General features: G+C 38.3%; 1 protein-coding gene across 1 annotated transcript; it reads right to left on the minus strand.

Moving 5' to 3' along the window:
• Positions 1 to 2048: 2048 nt before the first annotated feature.
• kcnj3a (potassium inwardly rectifying channel subfamily J member 3a) lies at positions 2049 to 23473 on the minus strand. The gene is made up of 3 exons (XM_053328758.1): positions 22796 to 23473; positions 21539 to 21755; positions 2049 to 2644 (listed from the first exon to the last, which is right to left on the minus strand). The coding sequence occupies exons 1-3, from the start codon at positions 23471 to 23473 to the stop codon at positions 2049 to 2051; spliced, it is 1491 nt and encodes a 496-aa protein (XP_053184733.1).
• Positions 23474 to 23962: the final 489 nt, after the last annotated feature.

Below are 23962 nucleotides of genomic sequence, written 5' to 3' on the forward strand. Positions count from 1 at the left end.
GTGCATGTGCCTCGGAGACATTTACGTTGTTAGTAAGGGGCCACTGAAATTATTGTATGACTTGTCTGGTATGTACAGGCAATTCTATATATTTTGGCATCAAAGGAACAATTCAACACATTGGAAAATGTACTTATTCACTTTCTTAGAGGAGGATAGCAGCCAGTTAGGTTACTTCAAAGACTGGAAGCATTAGGAAGGAGCTAGATTGAAACACTAGACTAGGTCATTTCAAAGGTAAAAAAAACCCAACCCACCTACCAGCGCCTAATTAACACATCTTATTTGTCCAAAATGGGGATTTATGTGTTGGTTTAACACTTCACTTAAGTGTTTGTATGGATTAAATAAACTAGTTATAAGCCCTGTCTGTTGTCTCAGTGATAAGCTAAGCTAATTGGCTGCTGAAAATAGCTTCATATTTAGTGTCCAGAGGTGAAAGCGGCATTGATTTTCTCATCTAACTCTCGACAAGAAAGTGAACAAGCCTTTTTTTTCTTTTTTAACAAGATGCAGAATTATTCTTAAGGTGAACAGTCAAAATCATTATATCCACAGTGATTTGAAAAGTCTTGGCTTTGAGCGATGATGTGGTAGATGTACCTGCACATGCCCATGCCAGCTCTTTACAGCGAGGTAAAAATGTTGTCGGTCTTCCATCATTTTGAGCACCCCCTGTTTTAAGATCATTCATATAGTTTTATTCATTTGAACAGGTAAAGCATGCATTACATTTAGTCAAAGTAGCAGGATGCTAAACAGTTATGTTAGTTCTTTATTCCTGAAGAAATTGGGTATCATACATTGTCTTTGATGCATTTAGAGGAAACCAGATTTAATGGCATGGATTCAGTAAACAGAATGAATATGCGGCTGTGGTAGACCCTGTGGCTATATAAAGATTATAGTCATTATAAGATTATTGCTTTCATCACAGAGGAGGGAGAATATGGGCCCTTAATATAAAGGTTATGGTTTCCTTATAGGCCCACCTCTAAATCTAACCAGTAACACCTAAGTTGAAATTCTAATGGACTGCCTTGTGTGCCCACACAGGCCTACTGTAGATTAAGTTGACTTTAATATATAATGAAACATAGTGATTGCACAGTACTGCTCTACTGCCCTAAGCAGTTTATTTATGACAAAATGCCCATAAATGCCTTCTAATATCACAAAGTTTTATATAATGATGGCTTTGTGCTTATCGAGTACAAGTATTGACTTTTTCAACTTAAGTGTTACTTTAATAAGCAAGTGAAAATTGTGTAGCATTGTGCCAAGTTCACACAGGTCATATGATGCAGATGATGCATTTTCAAATGTAAAATGCATCATCTAGCAAAATACTCTGTATTTGATCAACTAATAAAGTCATAAAATCGCACATGGTAAAATAGTCTATATATGAAATACCAAAAATACTGTGAACAAACATGAAAATGGAAACAAGGTAATATAGTTAAGGCTAAACATCTTTGTCTATTACCTTTGTATAGCTAAGTCAATAAGAGGAGCATGCAATCAACATAACATTGCCACAATTTTACATTAAACAACAAAAGCAATCAACTCAAAACAAATGTATGTGCCTTTCGTCACCACAAATTAGAATCATGTAATGTATGTTTTTCCACACAGTAAATTATATGGCTTTGTGCAATTTTTCACTGTCAGTAAATTCACTAATGAAATTGTTTTTGTAAAATAATATATCAATAAATGTCATGCCAGAAATTATTGAGATTCTGTTCTACATGCGCTGTTTCTTACATGCCAGATTGTGCTAATTGTACATCATCCTAAAAAAAAAAGAAAAGAAAAAAAAAAAGAAGAAAAATCAGAGGTCTTTCGTCATAGCATGTACACCTACATCCAGGGACAAAATGTGCTCAATTCCATCACCCTACTTCATATAAGGTATTTGTGCACATAGTCTACTTTTCTTTTAATATAAGAATATTGTCCATTAATAAATTATGAATAGTACAAGTACTTCAGGTTAGGAAATAAAGGTGGATGGCATAAGTTAAAATATGTTGCCTGCTTTATGTAAAGCGATCTGAATTCATCTTTCTGAGTTTGGGCGGAAGGTGTCCGTCCATCCTGCCCCCACCTCCCCCAGCCAGTCGCTGCAGCTTGGGAGGTAAGTCCGCCACTGACTTACTGATGGGCTCTGTGCACATCTTGGAGGCTTTACCAGCTTGCTTATCATCAGAGACACCGGGAACAGAGCTGATTCGCTGCAGCTTCATGGGCAGGTCTCCAAAGCTGTAAGTCATCTCTGAAGTGGTGGAGCTCATCCTTAGTAGCTTCTTAGGCAGGCCTTCCCGCCCTGTCATCTTCTGGAGTTTGGTGGGCAGCTTGGTTGTGCTGTCATTGTCCTCCAGAGTCTCCAGGCAGTCCAGAGAGCTGTTCTTCTCCCCGCTATTGCAAAGGGATGGAGCCATGAGGGGCGAGGAGAGGAGCAGAGCTTCCTCTTGTTCCTTCACGCTGTATGGGGGGGTGGGCACCTCAAATGTGGCATGGAACTGAGAGTAGTCCACCTTAAAGAAGCCTTCCTCTAAGGAGATAACTGGGAAGAAGCGGTGTCCCCACAGAACCTCGTCCTCGGTGTAAGACGTCCTCGCTTGGCAGGTCATCCCTGTTTTAAGAGAAAAATATTCAGAAAGTCACATCAACTGGATAAACTCTGAGATTTATTTCTACAAAATAATGCCAGGACTTCATCAATTATGGCAAATTATGTGTCATCGCCTTGCCACAAACCAACTCCGTAGAGACACATTTTTTGAGATTAAATGTTTCATGACTCCAGTATTAAACAACACAGGCCTGATTTAATTATATGCTTGTTTCATAAGAATCAACAATACGGTATTCACCAGAATTCATTTTCAGCACTGTAGTACAGACAGCTGCCAAAATAAATGAGCTTAATTGATTTTACATTTATGAAGGTGATGTTTATGAGCAATTTGTAGCCTAACATGAAAATTAATTAAAAGTTTTATGCTGTGTATTTTTTTCACAAGAACAACTAATTGTTTAATCATAAAAAGCCTAATTGATTCCAAAATTGACTATAAGGCAGCTCTTATCAATCAATCAATCAATCAATCAATCAATCAATCTTTATTTGTATAGTACCAAATCACAACAAAGTAATCTCAAGGCACTTTACACATAGAATGACTCCCACTATAAACTGCCAATCGACTTGTAATATATTTACATATATGTATATCAATATAATTTCCATTGTATTTACTTTGCTTGGTTCCACATTCCTGAATATATAAAATAGGTTAAGGTTTGCACATTCACAAGTCAGATAACAATGCAAAAATCAACAGATTTGTTAAAGGGAAAAGAAAGTTTGTGCTTAAATGAAAACCACAGGTCGTCTCCACCTCACCTCTAATGCTACTTAATAGTTCAGACCACACCTTGAAGTCACTACAAAAGATAGAGGATTAGGATAATCAAATTGCTGGAGAGCACAAACCACCAGAAGAATGGCTGCAGGCAAAGGCTTCAGGAGGTCTAGCTTGCCCTAAAATGTATTTTGATGGTTGGATCATTCTTATGTAATAAAAGGAATTCTATTTCATCCAAAACACAGAAGGTTACATGAAGTATCAGTGACATGACATTGTTAAGCTTGAGAAAAGCCAAAATGAGTGTTGTTGATTTAAAAAAAGCACTCAATTCTGTCATTCAGAGATTACAATTAAAACAAAATGTCCTATTTAGCATGTTCTGTGTTTCTGTGTGCGTACCCTTCACTATGCTCTGCCAATTCGGCACAGGATAGCAGATTATGATACACTTGGAATAAATTTCCCCTCACAAGGGACTCTAAATTAAATCCCTGCTTAAAAGTTCCCTTCACATCCTTAGAAACAAATTAATGCAATTACCAAAATCATGAGGTTTGAATTAATGATCGACAGCATTTTTTCATGCAAAGTTATTGGATGCTTATTAGTGATTACTCATCACCTTTATTCAGCATCTGCTATCAGAACTACCTGTGCATTATATCACACTGCATTTCTTACAGCAAAGCTCTATCCATTTTAGCACATTTCACACTCTTCTGAAAAATCTATTTAATTTCTTACCGTGAGAGAGATCTATAATTGAGTTTACATGTAAATCACACTAAAACAGTCCAAAAAGCTTTCCTCAGCATACAGGAATGACTGGGGGCACTTGTGTTGAGGCTTGTTAAAATCCATTAGGAAATCAGTAACTGCAGTCGGTTATCACATGTTTTAATTGCCAGCTTAATATTGTTCTCGCAGCGACAGTTGGGTCCAAAGTAACACGAAGCGCTCATTCACAGCGAGACACCGCTGCTGATTGCAAGGATGTCATCATCGAAAACTAGAGGCATCTGTGATTCCGCCTGATTCCCAAGGTCATAAAATAATTCACTGATAACAGCTCTGTACACAATCGCAGATGTGCAAGAGACTGAACATCGAGTGCGTTTGGGGTATTCACAGTATTACTTCTGCACTATTGCTTCAGAGTCCCGAAGCCTATAGGCATATGGAAGTGTGCTGCAGTGAATAAAATGAGCAAAGCTAATGAGAACTGTAGGGCCAAAGCGATTGACAGTTAAGTGTGAATGGAAATCTCATTGCGCTATGAGCCTGTAAGACTGCCTTCAGTCAAAACATCACCATGTGATCATCAACAGGCTGACTGGATGTGCACTGAAACTGCAAGAGCTGTGGTGTGAAAAGCTTTCTGTTTAGGTCCTTTTATAACAACTACTTAATCATCACCAGAAGCCAGCTTTATTGAATAATGCAGTCGATGCTGCAGTGCTAACTGGACTTCCATGTATATACAGCACAAGACTAAAATGTCAATAGCAACATTACTGGTGCACGATAAGAAAAAAGGTTGGAACAGCTGAAATGAAATTGTGCCTGAGGGGAAGGGTAATACACAAGACTCAAATAGACTCATCTTACATCTATTAATAATGCTCTATTGTTCCTGCAGATGGTGTAGGAGTTACTGTAAGACCTCAGTCTCTGGAAACCCATGAACCCTGCAGTCCTGGGGCTGAATCCCTCTTCAACATTTTGTGCCTCCTCTATAGATACTTGGCCCACACACACAAAAAAATAAATAAAATAGGAACCTCACTGATGTGGGCTGCCTAATCAACTACACCCTTCTTCACAAACTAACAACAGCACTAGACTTAATCATGGTCATTAATATACATTTAATTTCCATACATTATTCAAGGATTGATGCCTGAGCTGTTGCATAATTATAGACACGACTGCAACGCATATGTACAATTGTGTTTCTAAAGACCAGCTGTTCTGCAACACCCACATTCACATGGCACACAGAAAAACAGACACAGAAACCTCCCTGTTCAGTGAGGCCACCACACTGTGATATTTGTGATGGAAATGTACACATTTTATGTGGAAGAATATGTTACACATACACCTCCCCCCAAGTTACACGTCCAGAAATAGCACAATTATTTAAAAAAATAAGTGCAATGATTATACTTTCTACCCTTGGTATGAATTATTCCTAAAAATAGGGATACAGACAAATAAAACCCACATTGGTGTGTATTTCGTATTACTGGTAAAGCCTTATGTAACTCTAAAATACACGCCTGCCTGAGACTCAGTGTTTCTATGGAAACAAAACTGTAGGAATGTGTGTATGCGACAGCCATAAGCCTTTTCAATGCTGAGTTTGTTCAAAAGTAACAGTGACAACACAAAACAAAAGTCTTCTCTCTCCCTCTCTCTCTCTTTATAAAAATTGATTTTCTGCACAGGGCAGGGTCAAATCATCCATATGGCTTCGGAGCCTGACCGAAATGGTTTTACTGTCAGTGAAAAGTGACATTTTACAACAAAAAATCCCTGCTCATAATGGTGGAGTCAGTAAATCATATATTTTGTGGACTTTTCATCAGTGAAAGCCAGAGCTCCTATTACAAATGTCATCCCTTGTATAGCACTGTGCAATTTTCTCTTCCTATATCATCTATCACTCTTACAGTACTTTGCAGTTTTTTACTCGTGTCATCGTGGTATCTACATTCTGTATCATACGAGCACTTTTTAACACACACACACACACACACACACACACACACACACACACAGCAGGAAACCAACACAATAGTAATCCTCAACGATCTTTCCTGCTGTATTCTGATGGGAACATGCAGCTATAGGACAGAAACACCTCTGATGTGTGTTGTACAGTGTTGTCGCAGGCAATAAAAGGTGTTGGTCACATCGGTTAACATATGTCCAAAAGTGAAACCGAATAAGATCTCACACACACACACACAAACACACAGCTTCAGATTATTTGGTTGTACACACCATTTGACTGTATATTATTATTGTTATGTTATTTGATAGGATGAGAGTACACAGTGGAAAGAAATGAATCGCAGCAAGAGAGGGAACTGGAGGGGGACTCAGGTACATGCACAACCTGAAATTATACATTACGGTAAGACTGTATGGTCCTATTTTGTGAATATCTTGCATCAACAAAATGTCAACTTTTAAAGAACATAGGAAAATAGGATGTTTTCTTTCTGTTTTTCAGGATCATTAAAACTGAGTTTAATCCAGTGGCTATGTTAGCTTTTGACATAGGAAATTACTTTCAACCCATTTGGGGGCATTTAATCCTTCTGTTTATCTGTTCCTGTGATCCCAAGTTTTCACTGGACTAATAACAATGTTGATCTTCATCCATGATTATCACTATGAATTCAAATGTATGGTATATGACATTTACATATTTTTAAATGGACATAAAGAAATAAGAGCTGAAAGTATTAATTAATCAACAGTCAGTTAACATAATATTAATTTGCAATAATTTGATAGTCAGCTGACTGTTGAGGCAAGGCAAGGCAAGGCAAGGCAAGGCAAGGCAAGGCAAGGCAAGGCAAGGCAGCTTTATTTAACAGTAAAAATTGGAAACAAAAACATAAAAACATGTAATTTGAGAAATAAAAATAAAACTCAAATATTAAAACATACAATTAACCCCCTGAACTCTGGGCTCAACTATCTGACCTGAGTCAGTAGATATCAGAGCCCTACTGGGTTTATATTCTACTAACATGTTATTCATGTGTTAAATTAGTTGTTTTTTTTTAAATACCTAACACCTGCCTGTACCAGCTTCTCAAATGTGAAGATTCGCTGCTTTCTTTTTTGTTTAAGACAGTATATCAAATACTTTTTGGTTTTGGACTGTTGATTGAAGAATTTGTCCCATTGCGGACATTGGCGCATTGGAATATTGTCTTTTCTGACGTTTCATTGACCAAAATGTTTATTTAATCAACCCCCACCCAAAAAAAAAACAACTCAGCAACATAATTGTTAGTTTCAGCCTCCTACATGAATAGTTTCAGTAATTCTTCTATTCATAATTTTTTTTTTTAAAGATGCCAGGGGTTCTGGGGAAAACCAAGAGGGAAAAATATCATTGGAATCTATGAAGGAGCAAATCCTCATTCAGCCCATTAGAAGAGAAATGCGTAACTCTGTGGATCCATTACACTTCTAATTTCACTAAATGGCTATCTCTTCCCCTCTCTGACTCAGTGTAAGCCAATACCAATAAATTTCAAATCCTCAATGGAGTGGCTCTTCTCAATAAAGGTCCCCACAATGAGAATTTCTTTAACAGCCTCAGATATGTTGAACTACTGTTAAAATCAGTACTGTTCTAGTTGTTCTAGCAATACATTTGACGGTCAAATTAGCAAATAAATTACAAGGGAACTGTAATGACTGACTTCCTGATTTATACTAGTTGTACTACCTACAACACATACAATGTTTGTAGTATATCTTATTCCACAATGGAAAATTCCCAACTTCTAAATACTATTACAGGCCACACTTAAACTTACGTTTATAAATATTTTTCTATTAACAATGAATCAAATGACTGTGTGATGTGAAATATGATCCTCATATTGACAAACACAGAGAATTATCGCCTTAGTCTGCGGTTTCCCTTAGCTCTACAGTGCTATAGTGTATTTTAGCCCTTTGTTTTGGTTTTAATGAATGTACCTAAAAATGCAATACCTATAAAGGCCACTAGATGCTGGCTCTAATTTACTCATGTTCAAAAAGTATCAAAGAGTAATTACACTCTAATACTATACTATACTATACTTTTTTTCAACTAGTCATTATGGTTTAAGTTGCTAAATTCAATAAGCATGCTGGTGACCAGTTTGGACATTATTACTCTGTTAATAAGACTTATAGTAGCAGTGTGGGTGGTGATTGACAACTATCATTGACAGTTGGCTCACCTGCTGCTCTCCCTGGTGCTGGGACTCACAGTGAGTCGGACACCACCACCACCACAACACACACACATTTTTACAGTGTATGGTCACAATGCATTGGTCTGTCCACTCAGCGCTTAGTGCTTTATTATCAAGTCCATCCCGTTTGCTTAATGAGAGAATGCTCAAATCAATTAAACTTCATTCCATGTTTTCAATGTTTCTTCACACTGAGGCACCACTAATGCTAGGTAGGAAGAAGCATCAACCCCCTCAAGTTGTTGTTGGTGATTGTGTCACATTAATATTTCATGATATTTTTTAGTTCTATGTGTTGTGTAAAATGTTAGCAAATATGTAGTTTTAGCTAAAAAGAATATCAAGGACCTTTGCCACAAATCTTTAATGATGTTTTCCAGCTAACTTGATAGATTTGCTCACACAGTCCTCAAACCTGTACCACTTATACATTCAAGACTATTGCTCTTCATGAAGGGTGGCAGACAGATGTTATATTGATTCCTTTTATCATGAAATGTTCCCATAAATATGTATGTAAAGTGCCTCATGGTAGACAAAGCCACCAAGATATTCTAGCTTTGAAACACAGGCCTCAGGTCCTGGTGATTCTTCATAGCAGTAGAAGTGATTGGAAGATGACTGTAGCTTATTAGAGAGTGCATAGGTGCACATAAACTGCAGTTTTCCTCTCCACTTTACTCATTGATTTGATAATGTTAGATAATGTTAAAGAAATTCATTTAACAGAAATTCCCGTTTCATGCAAGCATGAAGAGATCCATCACTTTAAATAAACAATGAGTGAAGATGGCTCTGAATTAGTTATCAAATCAATATCTGTAGTTTTAGCTTTTTAATATCTTCAACTATGTGATCTGGGTCTGAATGAAATTAGAAAATCTACCCATATTTTCCTTCATGCTAGTCTAGCCAACCAACATTTTCAACTGCAACTACAAAACACCTGCATTAAGAGAAACACTGCATAACCAGGTGCCCGGTGGCAGAGGGGCTTTCATTCAAAGCAGCATGGGCATGGCACCAAACTGCAGTCGTCTCACTTTCTCTCTTATACCTGCCTCCCGTTGAGTCGAGACAACCTAGAGCACCCCCTGTAGGTTTGGGGCACTTCCGTTGTAGTGAGTGGTTATGCAGCGTTTCTCTTAATGCAGGTGTTTTCTTGATTTGCATTGTTTCTGGGTTTGCATTGTTTCCTAATTTGCAGCACATTTGACGTTTATGCATTTGTTTTTGTTTCTTGCAGAATGTTTTTTTTATTTGCAGCGCAATTTTGTAGTTGCATTTCTGTTGACTTTTCTTTGTGTTTTTGAGTTTGCATTGTTTCTGTACTTGCAGAAGCGGTTGGCCCCGGTCGGCCAATGTAGTTTTATGTGTTTGTATGTCTTTGGTTCTGCATCGTTTATGTATTTGCAGCATTTGGCCGTTGCTGCGCGTTTGCCCTTGTTGGCCACCATAGATACCTGCCCTGTTAGCACAATTTAGCTGAAGTAGCTCACATTAACCCAAGTGTGCACTGCTTGGTGGTCCCAGTAAGCTAACATTTCCTTCAGTCCAAGGTAGCAGATACTGTAGCAACAACCTTTGCTTCGTATGTGGAGGGTCCTGGCTACAAACATAAAATATGGTGCTGGCCATACACTGCAACTCTGGACTTCAAACCAGCTCAAGTGCAAACCAATGGGTGATGTCACCTCCCACTACGTTCATCTTTATATACAGTCTATGCCTGCTAGTCAAAATCCCAGGCTTCAGCCTGCACTACACTTTGATTGCAATGTTACCTATACTTACTCCTAGTGATGATGTCACGTAATTCACACATGTCCACAAACAGCCATCTGTTGGCAGCTGTTACTACAAAGGTTGTTTCACAGGCTGTTTGATTTGTCCACTCAAATATTTCAGATCAGCCCAAATATGTACAAAATAAACAAAAATAGAAGAAGCCACTCAAAATCTGCCAAGATGCAGCTTTTAGAAGCTGGCCAATCAGAACAAAGTAAGCTTATTGGAAGAAGGGTTTTAAACTAACTAACTTAAACTAACTGTTTCAGACTAAGGCTGAATTAAAGGGCTATATTAAGGGCCAGTATAAGATAAACAATTAAGAGTAAATAAAGAGTTTTTGAACTGTAAAAAATTCATAGATATTCCAGTAGAGCCCCAGAATATAAATGTAGACCTGCATGTACGTCAAATTTAAACAACAAAACTGTTCTGTCATAATAATCTATCATAGTAAAAAAAAAAAAAATACATTTTGGGAGATTTTAATGCTTTCCAACTCAGATTACCCGTAATCAAGAATTAAGAGTCATTTCACCCAAATATAAATGTATTTACTATCTTGGTTTTTATTTTAAACAAATGAATACAATTTAAGAGTAAATCTAATCTAAGAAAGAAAGCAATCTAAGAAAGTAACAATTACAAACATATTGATCAATATGAATCAATAATTTAATAAATCACAACACCCAAGAAAAAATACAAAATATACTATAAAGTATACTTAGCAAACTAAATGCGGCAGGAAAATAAAAAGGATGTGTAAAGATAACTGTTGTAAATAAAATATGATCCAGCCTGTGTGCAAATACAGTAATGTCATCACTCAACTACTAAGAGCTATTCCTGCAGATTTTTGTCAATTTTTGCAGAGTGTGGTATATATGATATGACTGGCCAATGTACTGCACAATTCATCTTAATCCCACACAAAACTTGTGTGAAAGTGTGAAATCCCTTCACAAGTCCCCGTTGCTGAAGTTCACCAGGCAGTTTGCTGCTCTCATATGCAATATCCATGTGACAGCATAAACGGCATTAGAATAATCCTCTGCTGAATCCACAAATTCAAGACAGATGTAAAAGAAAAAAAGAAAAAGAAAAAAAGCATCTCTTTAAAGGTAAATTTCAGAGGGGAAAGAACATGGGGATTTGAGAATAAATATTATCTGCATCCATGTGTGTTAGCAGCATGCTGAGACTTTTTTTTGTCATCTCAGAAACACTTATGTTTTTAATTGAACTCTCCAGGCATAATTCAAATAACTCAACTTTTAAAAAATTAAATAAAAAATGGAATAACTTTACAGCACTGACATGGAACATCTGTCTGGAGATTACAGGTGCTCTGTTTGTACTCTACTGTATGTGTTATATGAGTACAGAATCCCAGCTGATTTCATGATGAACTGTAAAAGAAGCACAGAAGCAGGAAGTTGTGTCAACAATACAATTTGAGATTTAGAGGCCCAAAAGCCATCTCAGTTCGAGGCTCTAAATAAATGCACTTTTCCGTGATAACACAGAGCTGGGTGCCTCTGTGGTTTAACAAAGTGAAGCAGAAGCAGAGTCTATGGAGTGACAGCTAAGATAAAATGGGTTCTTTGGTGGCTGGAATAGAAAAGCACTGTAAACTCGGAGGCAGCCTGCCAGTGTTTCTTGATAGTAGCTAAAAAAATCTAAGTCGTATTCACAGACTCGGTTGTCCAAAAGAAGCTTATCCAGGTTGTAGAAGCCAGAGGATCATATCCGTTTGGTGCCTGGCTCAGTCAGATTCTCGACTGCAGATTTGCGCTTGACAAACTGAGGACAGAGTGAGTCAAGAGGCAGACCTGAGAGCCGACGTCTATTTATTACTGCTGTCAAACCTTCTAGGCAGAGTCTCAATCCAGATATTTGTGTAGAAAAAAAAAGAATTGGCGTTATTATATGATTCGACAACCTACAGGCACTGAGCAAATGACACTCAAAATTGACATCTATGTAAAAATGAAGGTTTATTCAAATGACTTCTCGAAATGAACGTGAATCACTGAAAAGAGGAAGTTGGGTGTCTGAGAGGTCTTTGCAACCTCCTATTTAGTAGCTAAATCACAAATAACCTCTCTATCCCACACTCTCTCTTCTCTCTCTCTCTCCTTGTCTCTCTCTGTCTGGCTCTCCCTTTCACTCAGTCACTCAAATGGTCACACACAAACACACATGTACACACAAACTCACTCCTCACCAGTGCAGTGCTGTCAGCAAAGTCCCCTGACAGTCTATCAGGGCTGTGGAAACAGCTCAAGTGTTATGTATGAGAAAAATACTAGCAAAAACAAGCATGAGAATCTGGATGGTGAATACACAGAGTGCCGCCACACAACGCTGTCCAAGTTTCATCCTTTTCATTCAAGCACTGCTACCATTGTCAGGATCTCACTGTGGCCAAGGCTATCCACAAAATGCCTTTGTTGCATCTGGATCCCGAGGTACAATAATTAATTCGATGCAATTATCCCATTCCTTGTTTTGCCAAACACACATCAGAACTCCCCTTTGACTTATTTTAGGATCTGTATTTCAAAATATGAAGCTGCTGTGCTGAATAAGATTATAAGAGCAGAATGGAAAGCTGAAGAAGAAGAAAATATGAGGATATTTTGTTTCTGACCTTACTAAAGAGAGGAAACTTTTCAATTCACATAGGTCTGAAGAATATAGTTGTGAAGAATTGCTCTTCTCATCTCATTGGTTATTTTTTTATTGAAATGTTGCAAAGGTCAAATCAAATTGTGCCCATAAAAAGATTTTAAAAATCACATTTTGATACAGCTACTGCTATACAAGTCTCATCTGATCATCTGTTTCTATGGTGACCACCATCAAGTGGTAATATGTAGAAAAATCCAGAAGCATCAGTGACCTGTTTTTCACAGTTTGACTTTTTAAAGATGCAAATAAGTCTCTCCCTCTGTTTAAGAATGTTTTTGTGTGCTATCTGTTTGCAAAGGTGGCTTCCAGTTGTTTGCAGCTCTGAGGCTTATTCCACCCAGAGAGCAGCAGCTGAGCAATGAGAACAAGGAGGAAGCTGATGGAGGGAAAAAGCAGGGGAAGTGCACTGCTGTGGGGGAGGGGGTAGCCTGGATGCTGAGTGTGGAGGCTGTTGGAAAGGGAAGGAAGGGAATAGAAGCAGGGGCTGCCAACCATCTCCACACAAGGTGGGGTGTCAGGCAGGCTAGAGGAACATATGGCTGCAGGCCATTAACACAGCAAGGAGAGCACATATTACCAAGTATTGGCAATGCTGAATACTGCTGAAAAGGGAACCAGTTGAGCAAAATGGCAATTGATAGATTTCCTTTAGGCCAAACAACCACAATTGGTCATATAGGAAAAAAATCACACTGAGCCTATGTCCAAACCCACAGGGAACATGAATGATTTTCTCCTCATTATATATTGACTGCAGAAATGATCAGAAACCCATTTCTTCTTAAAACAGACTGAATGGGAAAAGCTGGAATCTCATATTGATCTTGGCTATTAAATCTACTAAAGTCATGAAGAGGAGTTAAAGCTGAAAGGAAGGAGGGAAAAATGGCTTTTTTAAGCCTTAAGAGATCTCAGACTTGAACAGCACTAAACACTCACTGTTGAGAAAGCATCCCTGTTGTTTTTCAAGTTTGTTACTTCAGCTAGAGAGCAGATTATTGCAGTAAACTCAAGCATGTCTGAGTGACAAAAATAGAAAGAGACATCCCAGAGGATGGCCTCGCAAGAAGACAAGCCTAAAGAACAACATGTTCATGTAGCTCTGTGTTTAGGCTGCAGGATTGATTCACCTGCACTTCAGGGACAGTTGCAGCACGACCAATCAATGCTGATACCAACACTGCAAGTGCATCCTAACCTTCCTCACAATTATAACCTCTCAAACAAGCTCAGTTATGTTATCTCAGTTCAAGCCATGTAAGACTTTGTCCTGACTGTGCATCCTCCATCATGACAGGGTTTAATATTCACATCTCTGTTTTTAATTACCAAAAAACTGTTCTTCTCAAAACATGGCATGCACACCTACTGAGACAACAGAGATCTACTCAATTATTTCTAACTCTTCGTAGCGTGACGAGAAGACCGAGGCACTGTTGGCGAATGCTTTGCGGGTACTTTCGTCACACAACAAGTTCATCCCAGGTCTGCTGCCACACCTCTTCTACCAGTGATTTATTGCCATCCAACAGGGACTCGACAAATCCCTAAAGACACAATTACCGTACTCCCCCTTGGGAAGCCAGCACAGTTCATCTAAAAGGGATAATAATTCCAGGATGTCATAGCTGGTTCGCTGCTGTGCCCATTATATGGAGTTCATTCCCACTGCAATTATTGTATGTACAGTAGACATACAGGGTAAAATTCCACAGACACCCAGAGAACATTTATTTATTTATCTAAAATTAGTAATGCTATCCAGGGTTATTCAGTACTAAGTGTTAGGCAGATGAGACTGGCTTTGTACAAAATATAATGAGTAGTTGTACAGTAGAAGCTGTGAAGGGGGTGGACAGCCTTGCAACACTGTTAAACTTATAAAGTTCAGTTAATGTTCAGACTGTGTGAATTGTTGACTCAGGTCTATGGTTGTAATTTTTTGTTCATGTATTGAGCTGAATTATAATGTAAATATTTTGCACAACAGTATGTTTACATAGATACAATGTATCTTACATAAGACATAATGTAGTAATGTCATATAATGTAGTATTATTCAATACAAGTAGTATTATTCAATACAACACCAAAAGCCTCCCTCAAAAGTTGAACCAACACTTCTCTGACAGTTTGTCTGAAATGTACATTATAAGTTTGAAAAAAGGATTAGGATTATTGTAATATATTGCATTATATATTAAACAGTATATTATCGTTCATACTGTGACTGTCCCCTGCAGAACTATAGTATGTACTGTAGCCTGTAGACTACATCAGCAAGCCCCTGAAATTATTTAAAATCCTATAATGCTGCTTTTACTTTCACAGAAAGAAATATAATCCTAAAACATGTAGATAATTTTTCGATTAACATAATAAGTAACATTATGGTATAGTATTAACATACTGTCTGTGCTGATTAGAAGATTAATAGAAGTGTGTCATTACATGACTGTATTGTGATCCAGACTCCTACACCTCTTCATGACACTACAAACATTATCAATATATGATACTGAAATATTCAAGTCAGGTAGTTAAAAATAAGTCAAATGAACCAAAAGCATGAAATGCATTTTAACAAGAGCTATGAGCTATCAGACACGCGGCTACACAGGCAGAGCTCAGCAGGGACATCCACTGCTCTCCTGAGTTCTCACCCTGAGCACATTAGATTTAATTGGAAAGTCCCGCTCTCATCTGATCTGCAGTTTCAACTTCCCCCACTGAACCCTCTTTAACCCTTTGACCTACAGGGCTGCAGCACAGAGCCCGACACACGATCTCAGTGTAATGACTCCCAATGAATTATGTTCAGTTTCTACAGACTTTCACAGTCAGCTCATATCCGGAATTCACTTGCGCCAGTGTTTACCCAAGTTCTGAAGCTCCTGACTTCAGGTGACCCCAGACATCTGAGTTTACAGCCTTTTACTCATATGATTGAAACTATTAGGCCTCCAGTGCAACAAAAAGCTCTCCATTTTCATTTCAATTACTGCAGCTGATGATAAAACACAGATCAGGCCATGACATTGGCTGCGCTGCTAATCAGTGGCAATAGATGTTTCCATTAATTACACTGACTGACTTTAATACTAGACAATGTCTGCTACAGAGCAATTATTACGCATTTAGGTGTATTATTTGCACAACAACGACAACTTAATTGAAGCTGTAATGATAGTGTTATATAACAAGATATCTTTTCACTGCACTGGTCAGCTAATTACTTTTTTATTTACCTAAACTTTGAAGCAGGGAACCCTAAACCTAACCCTAACCCATCCTCGTTAAGAATTGTATATATTTCATAAATCTTAAATACCCATCTGTATGCATAAATCAAATCAAATCATAATATTTACTGCTTCTTTTCTTAAAACTTTACTACTGCACAGGCACAAACACAAGCCTTTTTAAAAGTTCTGAATACTGAGCACCCAGGTACACCAGGTTGTTCATTACTCAAAGCTGTACTCTCCACTCACATATGGCATTTATGCACACAAAAACACATGAATAAACATTACCAGTTGATCCTGTCTATATGCAACCAACCCTGGCCACCCACGCTCATTTTGAAAATGAGCAGATAGCTGGGATATTCTATTTTTTATTCTATAGCGGTGAATCATAGGAAAGCCTTGTAGCAATATGAAAAAGAGGGGGCTGACAGAAATCTTTCAAAACAATTAAAATCAACCAATGAATTTATCTGAGAAAAGAAAAACTGTGCTTTTGATCTTTTTGCCAGAATTTGCCTCTTAAGTGAGATGAAATGTGACGCGGGGTTTCATGCCCAACACAGTGGGAAATTATTCACCAACATGGATTATCAGTTAGTTCAGTGGGAAGAGTGTTTGCTGTGTCACCAGAACAATCAAAGTCGATCTGGAACCTCAGCGAGCATTTACAAGAGTTTAAATGAATACTAAGACAGCTGTGTTAATCCTGCAGATATATACCTCTGGCATTTTTTTCTAAATATGACGTATTCATATTCATTATATGAATTTCGCCACACATCCTACAAAGTGTTATGATCACACTCACACACATTTGCATGAAAGTCACATTGCCTGGGAAAATAAAAAAGGTTTATGCTGATGATACAGATTACGCTCATGAATCATTGCTTTTCATGGCTGATGAGTGAATTTAAAAACAGTTTGCAGGGCTTGTGAAGATCCTAAGTCTGTGTTTTGCCACCGTGTTAGAAACCAAACAGAATTATATACAGAATTTCTGGGATAGACTAATGTGCTGACAGACTTGTTTCTGTTCGCCACTGAAAATGGGTTCCCCTTGAAATAAATCATCAGCTTGTTTATCTCTCTGTTAGCCTTCCTAATCTGAAAACTGCATGGTTTAAAATACATTTTCAGCATCCAGGAGCTGCAGCAATCAGATGGGGAGTGTGGTGGTGGAAATGCATCCTGTGCAAACTCAACATTGAAAATCATGGAATTAATTTAGTTGCAATATGGTGATTAGTTTCATGGTTGGAGGAATGTAAACGTCTGTTACTGGCAGCTACAGTTGTTTTTTTTAGTTTTTTCAGCATTGGTTCCACTAATGAACAGATTGCCTCTGGCTTGGTTTTTAAGCCTTTGTAGCGTCGAGCAGCATTGCTGGTGTTAATGGGACACCTATCTAAACTTGTGATGTATTTCAGGACTGCATGTAGCAGTTCTGAATCAGCTAATGAGTCAAAGTCATCGTCAGCTCTGCAGTGGACCAATTAAAATGTCCCTGCAATGTTATTATGTCATTATTTCATTGTTTTTGATTAATTTGCCCATGAATTATATACTTGACATGACCTTATATATATGTAGAATGATCACATGCCCACACAGCTGTTTTCAATCACTCTAGCTAATTAGATATTTAATCAGGTTGAAGTTGGGTGGCACTTTGCTGGGAATTATGTGATGTCACCAAACTCTATGGACCAAAAAGAATGATAACAGGGAGAGTTGTCCCACCTTGGCAGGTGCAACAAAACTAGTAGGGGAGGGAGGGAGCTGTCAGTCAAGTCCAGTTTGTTCAACCACAAAGAAGTGGTCTAATCAGGCAACATAAGTAAAAACACCTGTGTGGGTGGACTATAAATGTTAAGGGCTTTTAAAGGGCAACAATACTGGCTGATATTGGCTTGTAACAGATTGATCCTGTCTCATAAAAATGGTTTTATGTGCTGCCTGGCAACAATTTGTCAAGGGTAGGAAGTGCCACATTTATACACTTCATGGTACTCATAAAGACACGGTCGAGGTGGATGGTGGTCGTTCAAAGTGCAGGACTTTGATACCAGATCACGGTTCCCATACTTAGTCCCACATCTGGTTAAGCTTAGGCAACAAAAGCACTTTAGTTAAGGTTAGAAAGAACTTAACATAAAGAGTTCAATAGTGCAATGGATGTTGTATTGTAAAAGCAAATGTGGAATAAACATAATATATGTTGACAATGAACATTTTGCCGATACATTCAACATTTTTCAACTTGACAGAGACTTTAATTAAATGTCCTCATTATGTTGATAGAAAAAGTAATCTGCACTGCATTATATTTCTTAGAAAATATATTTGCTCTTGCAAATGAATAATGTATGAACATCATTTCTAGGGATTATATATGGTGCAAAACAACATTTCACAAAATAACAAAAACCTTTCAGGAAATGTTCAGGGCCACCGTAGATATATGCATATTATGTAATAATTCAAACAAACAGGAGGTAACCGAGTTCAGTTTGTCCACCATATCACAACTGATTATTGTTCAACTGTAAAATCTAAGAGGTACATATTTTTATCACAAGTCAAGTCCATTTTATTTATACAGCTTCCTCTTCCCCGAGATCCGAACTCCATCATAACAAAATCTGAGCTCATTTATATTCATTATTTATTTGAACAATACCCAAACATCTACAGTCATTATTGTTACTCCTCCAAGTTATATTAAATTCCTCTTCAGTTCTCCTAGCACCTGCCAGGCCTGCAGACAGCGCACAAATAATTTAGAAGTACTGTAACTTAGCTCAGTGTTATTATGCTGAAAATCACATCAACAAAGTAAGAAAGGGATGAAGCGTTTACTCACATAGCTTGATGTTCATACTTGCTTTGTAGCAATTGACACCATCATAACTTTAAAGCTACTTGTTAGGGACTGATGTTTTTGTTATTTACTGATTGTTACTGTGTCCAACATCATCCCTGTTAGTGCTATTAACCAAAACTTGTCATTATACAGAAGGAGGCATCTTCTTTTTTTCCCTCACTGAGCCTGTTTTTCAGGGCAAGCAGTCAGACAGCATGTACAGTGCATTAATTGCAACGTGATGTAAATCCAATTTATCCTCAGCAGCACATCGACATCTTCAAACAAACGTCTTCCTGCAGCTATGTTAGAAATCCAACTCGGTACCACAACTGGCATTACTCCAGAGGAAAATATGCTGCTACCAGACATCCTGCATGTCTCATTTGGAGTGTGCATCCAACTGAAGTGGTGATCAAAATACCTTGGGCTCCTATTCAAATGGAATGAGCATTAGCTCATGCCTTTTTATGCGTTACAGAGGTTGTCAGAGGTTACAGTAAATTGGAACAATTCTGGGCTCCTGCGTGCTCTTTGCTTCTCTATTCTAGTGTACAAAGAAAACTTCAGTCCAAAATATTTTGTGTGATCTAGGGGAACAAAAGGTTATTATGTCAAAAGGGTACAGTGTTGTGCCTGTTATTATCTAGTTGGAGGACCAAAGAACCAGAGACTGTGCAGCTTTAATCTGCAGTGGAGACTATTTTAACTTGTGTTCCAGGCTGTGTTCTTTTTCCGCACGTTAAAAACAGAAAAAATAAAAATATATAGATGTGGGGAGTTGAGCAGCTTCTTCGCTGGTAAACACCAAGCCTCATACATATTTCATCTTATTCTTTCTCTGCTGTATCACCTGTTCTGGCGAGTACTTCATGGTACAGTAACGCCTCTGTGTGCTTTTCATATTTCACAGGAGATCCTCCTTAATACCAAGTGATGTTGTCAGCAACACAATTTCATTTCATGTTCGGTATCGCATGTTTGCCTGGTTTATTACTAAAACTGTGTTATGATTCCTATACCATAGGAATAAAAACCTAAGTTTAGGTGCAGTGCTGCAATCCTGAATACTCAAGGAGAGGTTGCCATGGAAACAGAGTTACATTGGCCAGAAATGAAAGCGTCTGAGGATTTAGACTTTCACTGTACATCAATTTTTAACCATAGATTGTTTCTACATCAGCCTTTCCACTAACTTCACACAACCACAACAGCTCCTTCATGCAGATATCTCTGTGTAACTAAAGACCTGAGCATTACGAAAACAATTTAATTAAAAGTGAGATGGTAGCGATCATGAACGAGAACGATATGATGACACATGCTTCTGGGACAGTCACTGTAATTCTAAAAATACCTTCTGGTACATGAATGATAATTAGTATTTTCATACTTTACAACCAGGGGAATTACTGTAAACAGAAACAGACAAATTCAGATTAATAAGCTGCACAGTAGAACCACTCTCATAGAGAAGATCTTTTTAGACCATATATCATTGATATAATTTCTATTGAGAAATAATTAACTGAAACAAAAGACAACAAATAAAAAAAATACTCCAATTAAGATGAATTAGCTGTCAAACCAAATTTTAAGGGGAGTAACCAACACTATATCCAAACTGCACAGATACTAGACCTACATACTGTAATGAATTAACATCTTTTAAAGACGCATACTGCTGCTGTGAATATATCACGTCTCATCGAAATAACAGTACAGTAAATGCTGGATGTCAGATACATCTCAGCCACAAAAACTGCAACACATTACTATTAAAACTGTTTTTCTAATTGCCGTCTGCAGTGTCAGCCTCCCTGTCACATCTCCACATGCTGATTTCTCTCTGAACCAACCTACAACTACTCCTCTGCTTATTCTATAACACTGAAGGAGCTCTCGCCACACTATATCAGCTGTGTCAAATAAACGGTTGAATTTAAAATGACCACAGTGGAGAATTTTACTTGGGGCATTACTCATCTTGTGGAAATGGAATTCCCTAATTCCAAAGGGACCTTAGAAAGCAAATCATTATCCCCTCTGAGGAGAGCAGCCATGAGGTAAATTCTGTATGGGGACAAAGATGGAGGAAAGGAATTTGTTTCAGATGAATAAAAGAAAATGTATACAGCCTGACTGCTGCCCTGTTGGAGTTTGACAGTGTTCCGTACTCATATGCTCAGCTCTATTTCCCCAAACCTAGAAGTGTTAAAATACATTGATTTTTTTTAAAAATCACTTAATGTCTGCAACACAAAATCAATCATCTATGATGTATAAATGCTAACCACTACTATTATAAGCTACTCTGTATGTTTGCCACAGAACAGAAAATCAATAAAATGCAATCAAGAGGTCAATAACAAGCCCATTCAGATGTCAGCTATTAACACCTATGAAAGAGCTCAATATTATTCATAAGACTCTTTACAGAAATAGATACTGCAACACCTTGAAAGACATTATAACATACTCAGCTACTGTACATTTCGCCTGCAGCCACAACTACAGGTTACAGGCCAATAAAAATGTGTGTTTGTGGTTACTCACCTGTGGTCTCTACTATTCCTTCTAGTATCACCACAATTTCAAACTGCTCTGTTTGCATGGACCTCTGGGAGAGGTCATAGAAGGGGCTTTTGGTGTCAATCACATGGCAGATTGTGAGTGGTGAAACGAGAAAGAGCTGGTCTGCCCCGGTGCTGAAACCTACGTCCAACTCCAATTGATCCAGCGGAAGAAACTCGCCTTCGGGCGTCTGCCGAGACTGAAGGAGTGTGCAGAAACAGAGACAGAGACAGACATATTTGGTGGGGTATAAGGAAGGGGAAAGACAGAACTATATAGAGCTGCCAAGAACCTTTGTCAGAGCTTTTCCCATCAATCTGAAGCAACCAGTCTGTCAGAAACAACAAAAATACTATCATTTTAATTATTGTTTTTAAGAGGCATCTGTACCACAAGGATATCCATCTCAGCATGTGATCTGATATACCACTGAGTCGTAAAATGTGTCTGTCTTGAAGCGAGTTAATCAAATTAACTGGTGCATCTTTTGAATCAAGTATAATGTTCTTGATACCTTACACTCACCTGCTATGTCAGGACACGGCTTGTCTTAATTTAAAAAAATATTTTCTAAGATGGATATTCCCGCAGTGTGTCTGGTAAAATTTACTGACATGATACTTACCTTAAACTTTCTTGGAACCTAGATGTAATATCCTACACTATCAATGAGGTTCTGTATGTATGCTTTTTCTAAAACATTGCTCAAAGGTTTATAAAGGTTTGAACCAGGAGGTGGACAGCAGGGAAATCCATAGATGAATCTCTCCTCTAATAAGGAACAGCAGCATATTTGCACCAAGTTGTAATACAATGCCACTTAGTCATTCAATAGTTCAAACAGATTTCTTTAAAAATCAAGATGAGGACAATTTTGTTCTTCTTAAAATTTGAATAGAGACCTTCTGTTGTGTTGGTGAACATATATGTCAACTTGGTGGATTCTTTTTCCTCTACCACTTGTGCAAAAATATTTATTGTTGTCAAATAGGATGTCATATCTCCTGTGCAATGGCTTTGGAGCAAATGGTAATAGTTTTTCCACTATTTGTATTATTTTCACCCATTTTTTTGACACGAGAATGGTGCGTTATCCATTAAATGCAACATTTTGGTGTACAGTTAGGAGTAGCCCTTTTGGTACTAGTTTCCTTTATAAAACATGGCCTGGCCCATAATAAATAATGGGGATAGACAACAAATATTGGATGTATCCTGACTAAAAGTACCATCACTTACTTTCAGCAATTTGCAGCGGATCTGTGCAGAGACCATATGGCTGTTACGCAGGTTGCCGACCCTGAACATGAGAGTTAGTTTTCCATCTCGCATAGAAATCGCCGCATGTTCACTGAACATCAGTGTCTCGGCCCTCTTTTTGGGCTGAGACATCTTGATAAACATGCAGCCGATCAAAAAGGCATCGACGATCGATCCGAGGATCGACTGGAAAAGAAAGAGAATGATCCCCTCGGGGCATTTGTCTGTGATATATCTATAACCATATCCTATAGTGGCCTCGGTCTCTATGAAGAAGAGGAAGGCTGAGGGAAAGTTGTAGACATTGGCCACACATGGAGTGTACTTGTCATTGTGCGCTTTGTTGAGGTCTCCTCTGATGTAAGCGATGAACCACCACATAGAGGCCATGAAAAGCCAAGCGACTGTGTAGGTGAGGATGAAAATAAATAGATTCCAGCGCCATTTCAAATCTACTAGTGTTGTGAATAAGTCTGAGAGGTATCTGCTGGTTTCACCACCCAGGTTCCCATGCTGGACGTTACATCGCCCGTTCTTGTCCACGAACCGCTGCCTCTTCTTCTTTTTCTCTGGGGGAGGCTGGTTAAATCCAGACCCGCTAGATGAGGTGGTCACTACCTGATAATCGTCCCCAAATTTCTTTCGAAGTGCAGACATACTACGATGACAGCAGCGAAAGAAATAATAAAGGATTCAATGATTTAAAGAAAAAAAAAAGTCTGGCTTGTAGTTGCTGCGGTCCTTTCTGCCCGTGCGCAATGTCTCCTGTTTGGAAATAAGGCGAGAAAAGTGCGCTGTCTTCGCCCCTGTTAGTCTTGCACCGTCCTCTTTCGCCACACACTGTTGCTACACTCTACAGCCATGAAACATCAATAATGTACGAGTAGTTTACAAACCCCGAAGATAGAAGCCATATGACTAAAAGAATAAGCGACGCACAGGATAAGGTATCCAAACGCGCCAGTCGCAGTCCAGGTTTTACAGGTTTATCAGTTGCTGCGTCGTGGATTACTCATCGCCCGTGAAGGTTGGGCTATATCGACCCGTTCAAAACTGTACTCACGGAGTAAGTTTTCATGCGAAAGTTCAAAATCTCTCAGTGCCCCATAAAACAGCGATATCTCTGTGAAATTAGGCGTTGGATAC

The sequence above is a fragment of the Scomber japonicus genome, chromosome 11 (assembly GCF_027409825.1).
Source record: "Scomber japonicus isolate fScoJap1 chromosome 11, fScoJap1.pri, whole genome shotgun sequence".
In the NCBI taxonomy this organism is placed as follows: Eukaryota; Metazoa; Chordata; class Actinopteri; order Scombriformes; family Scombridae; genus Scomber; species Scomber japonicus.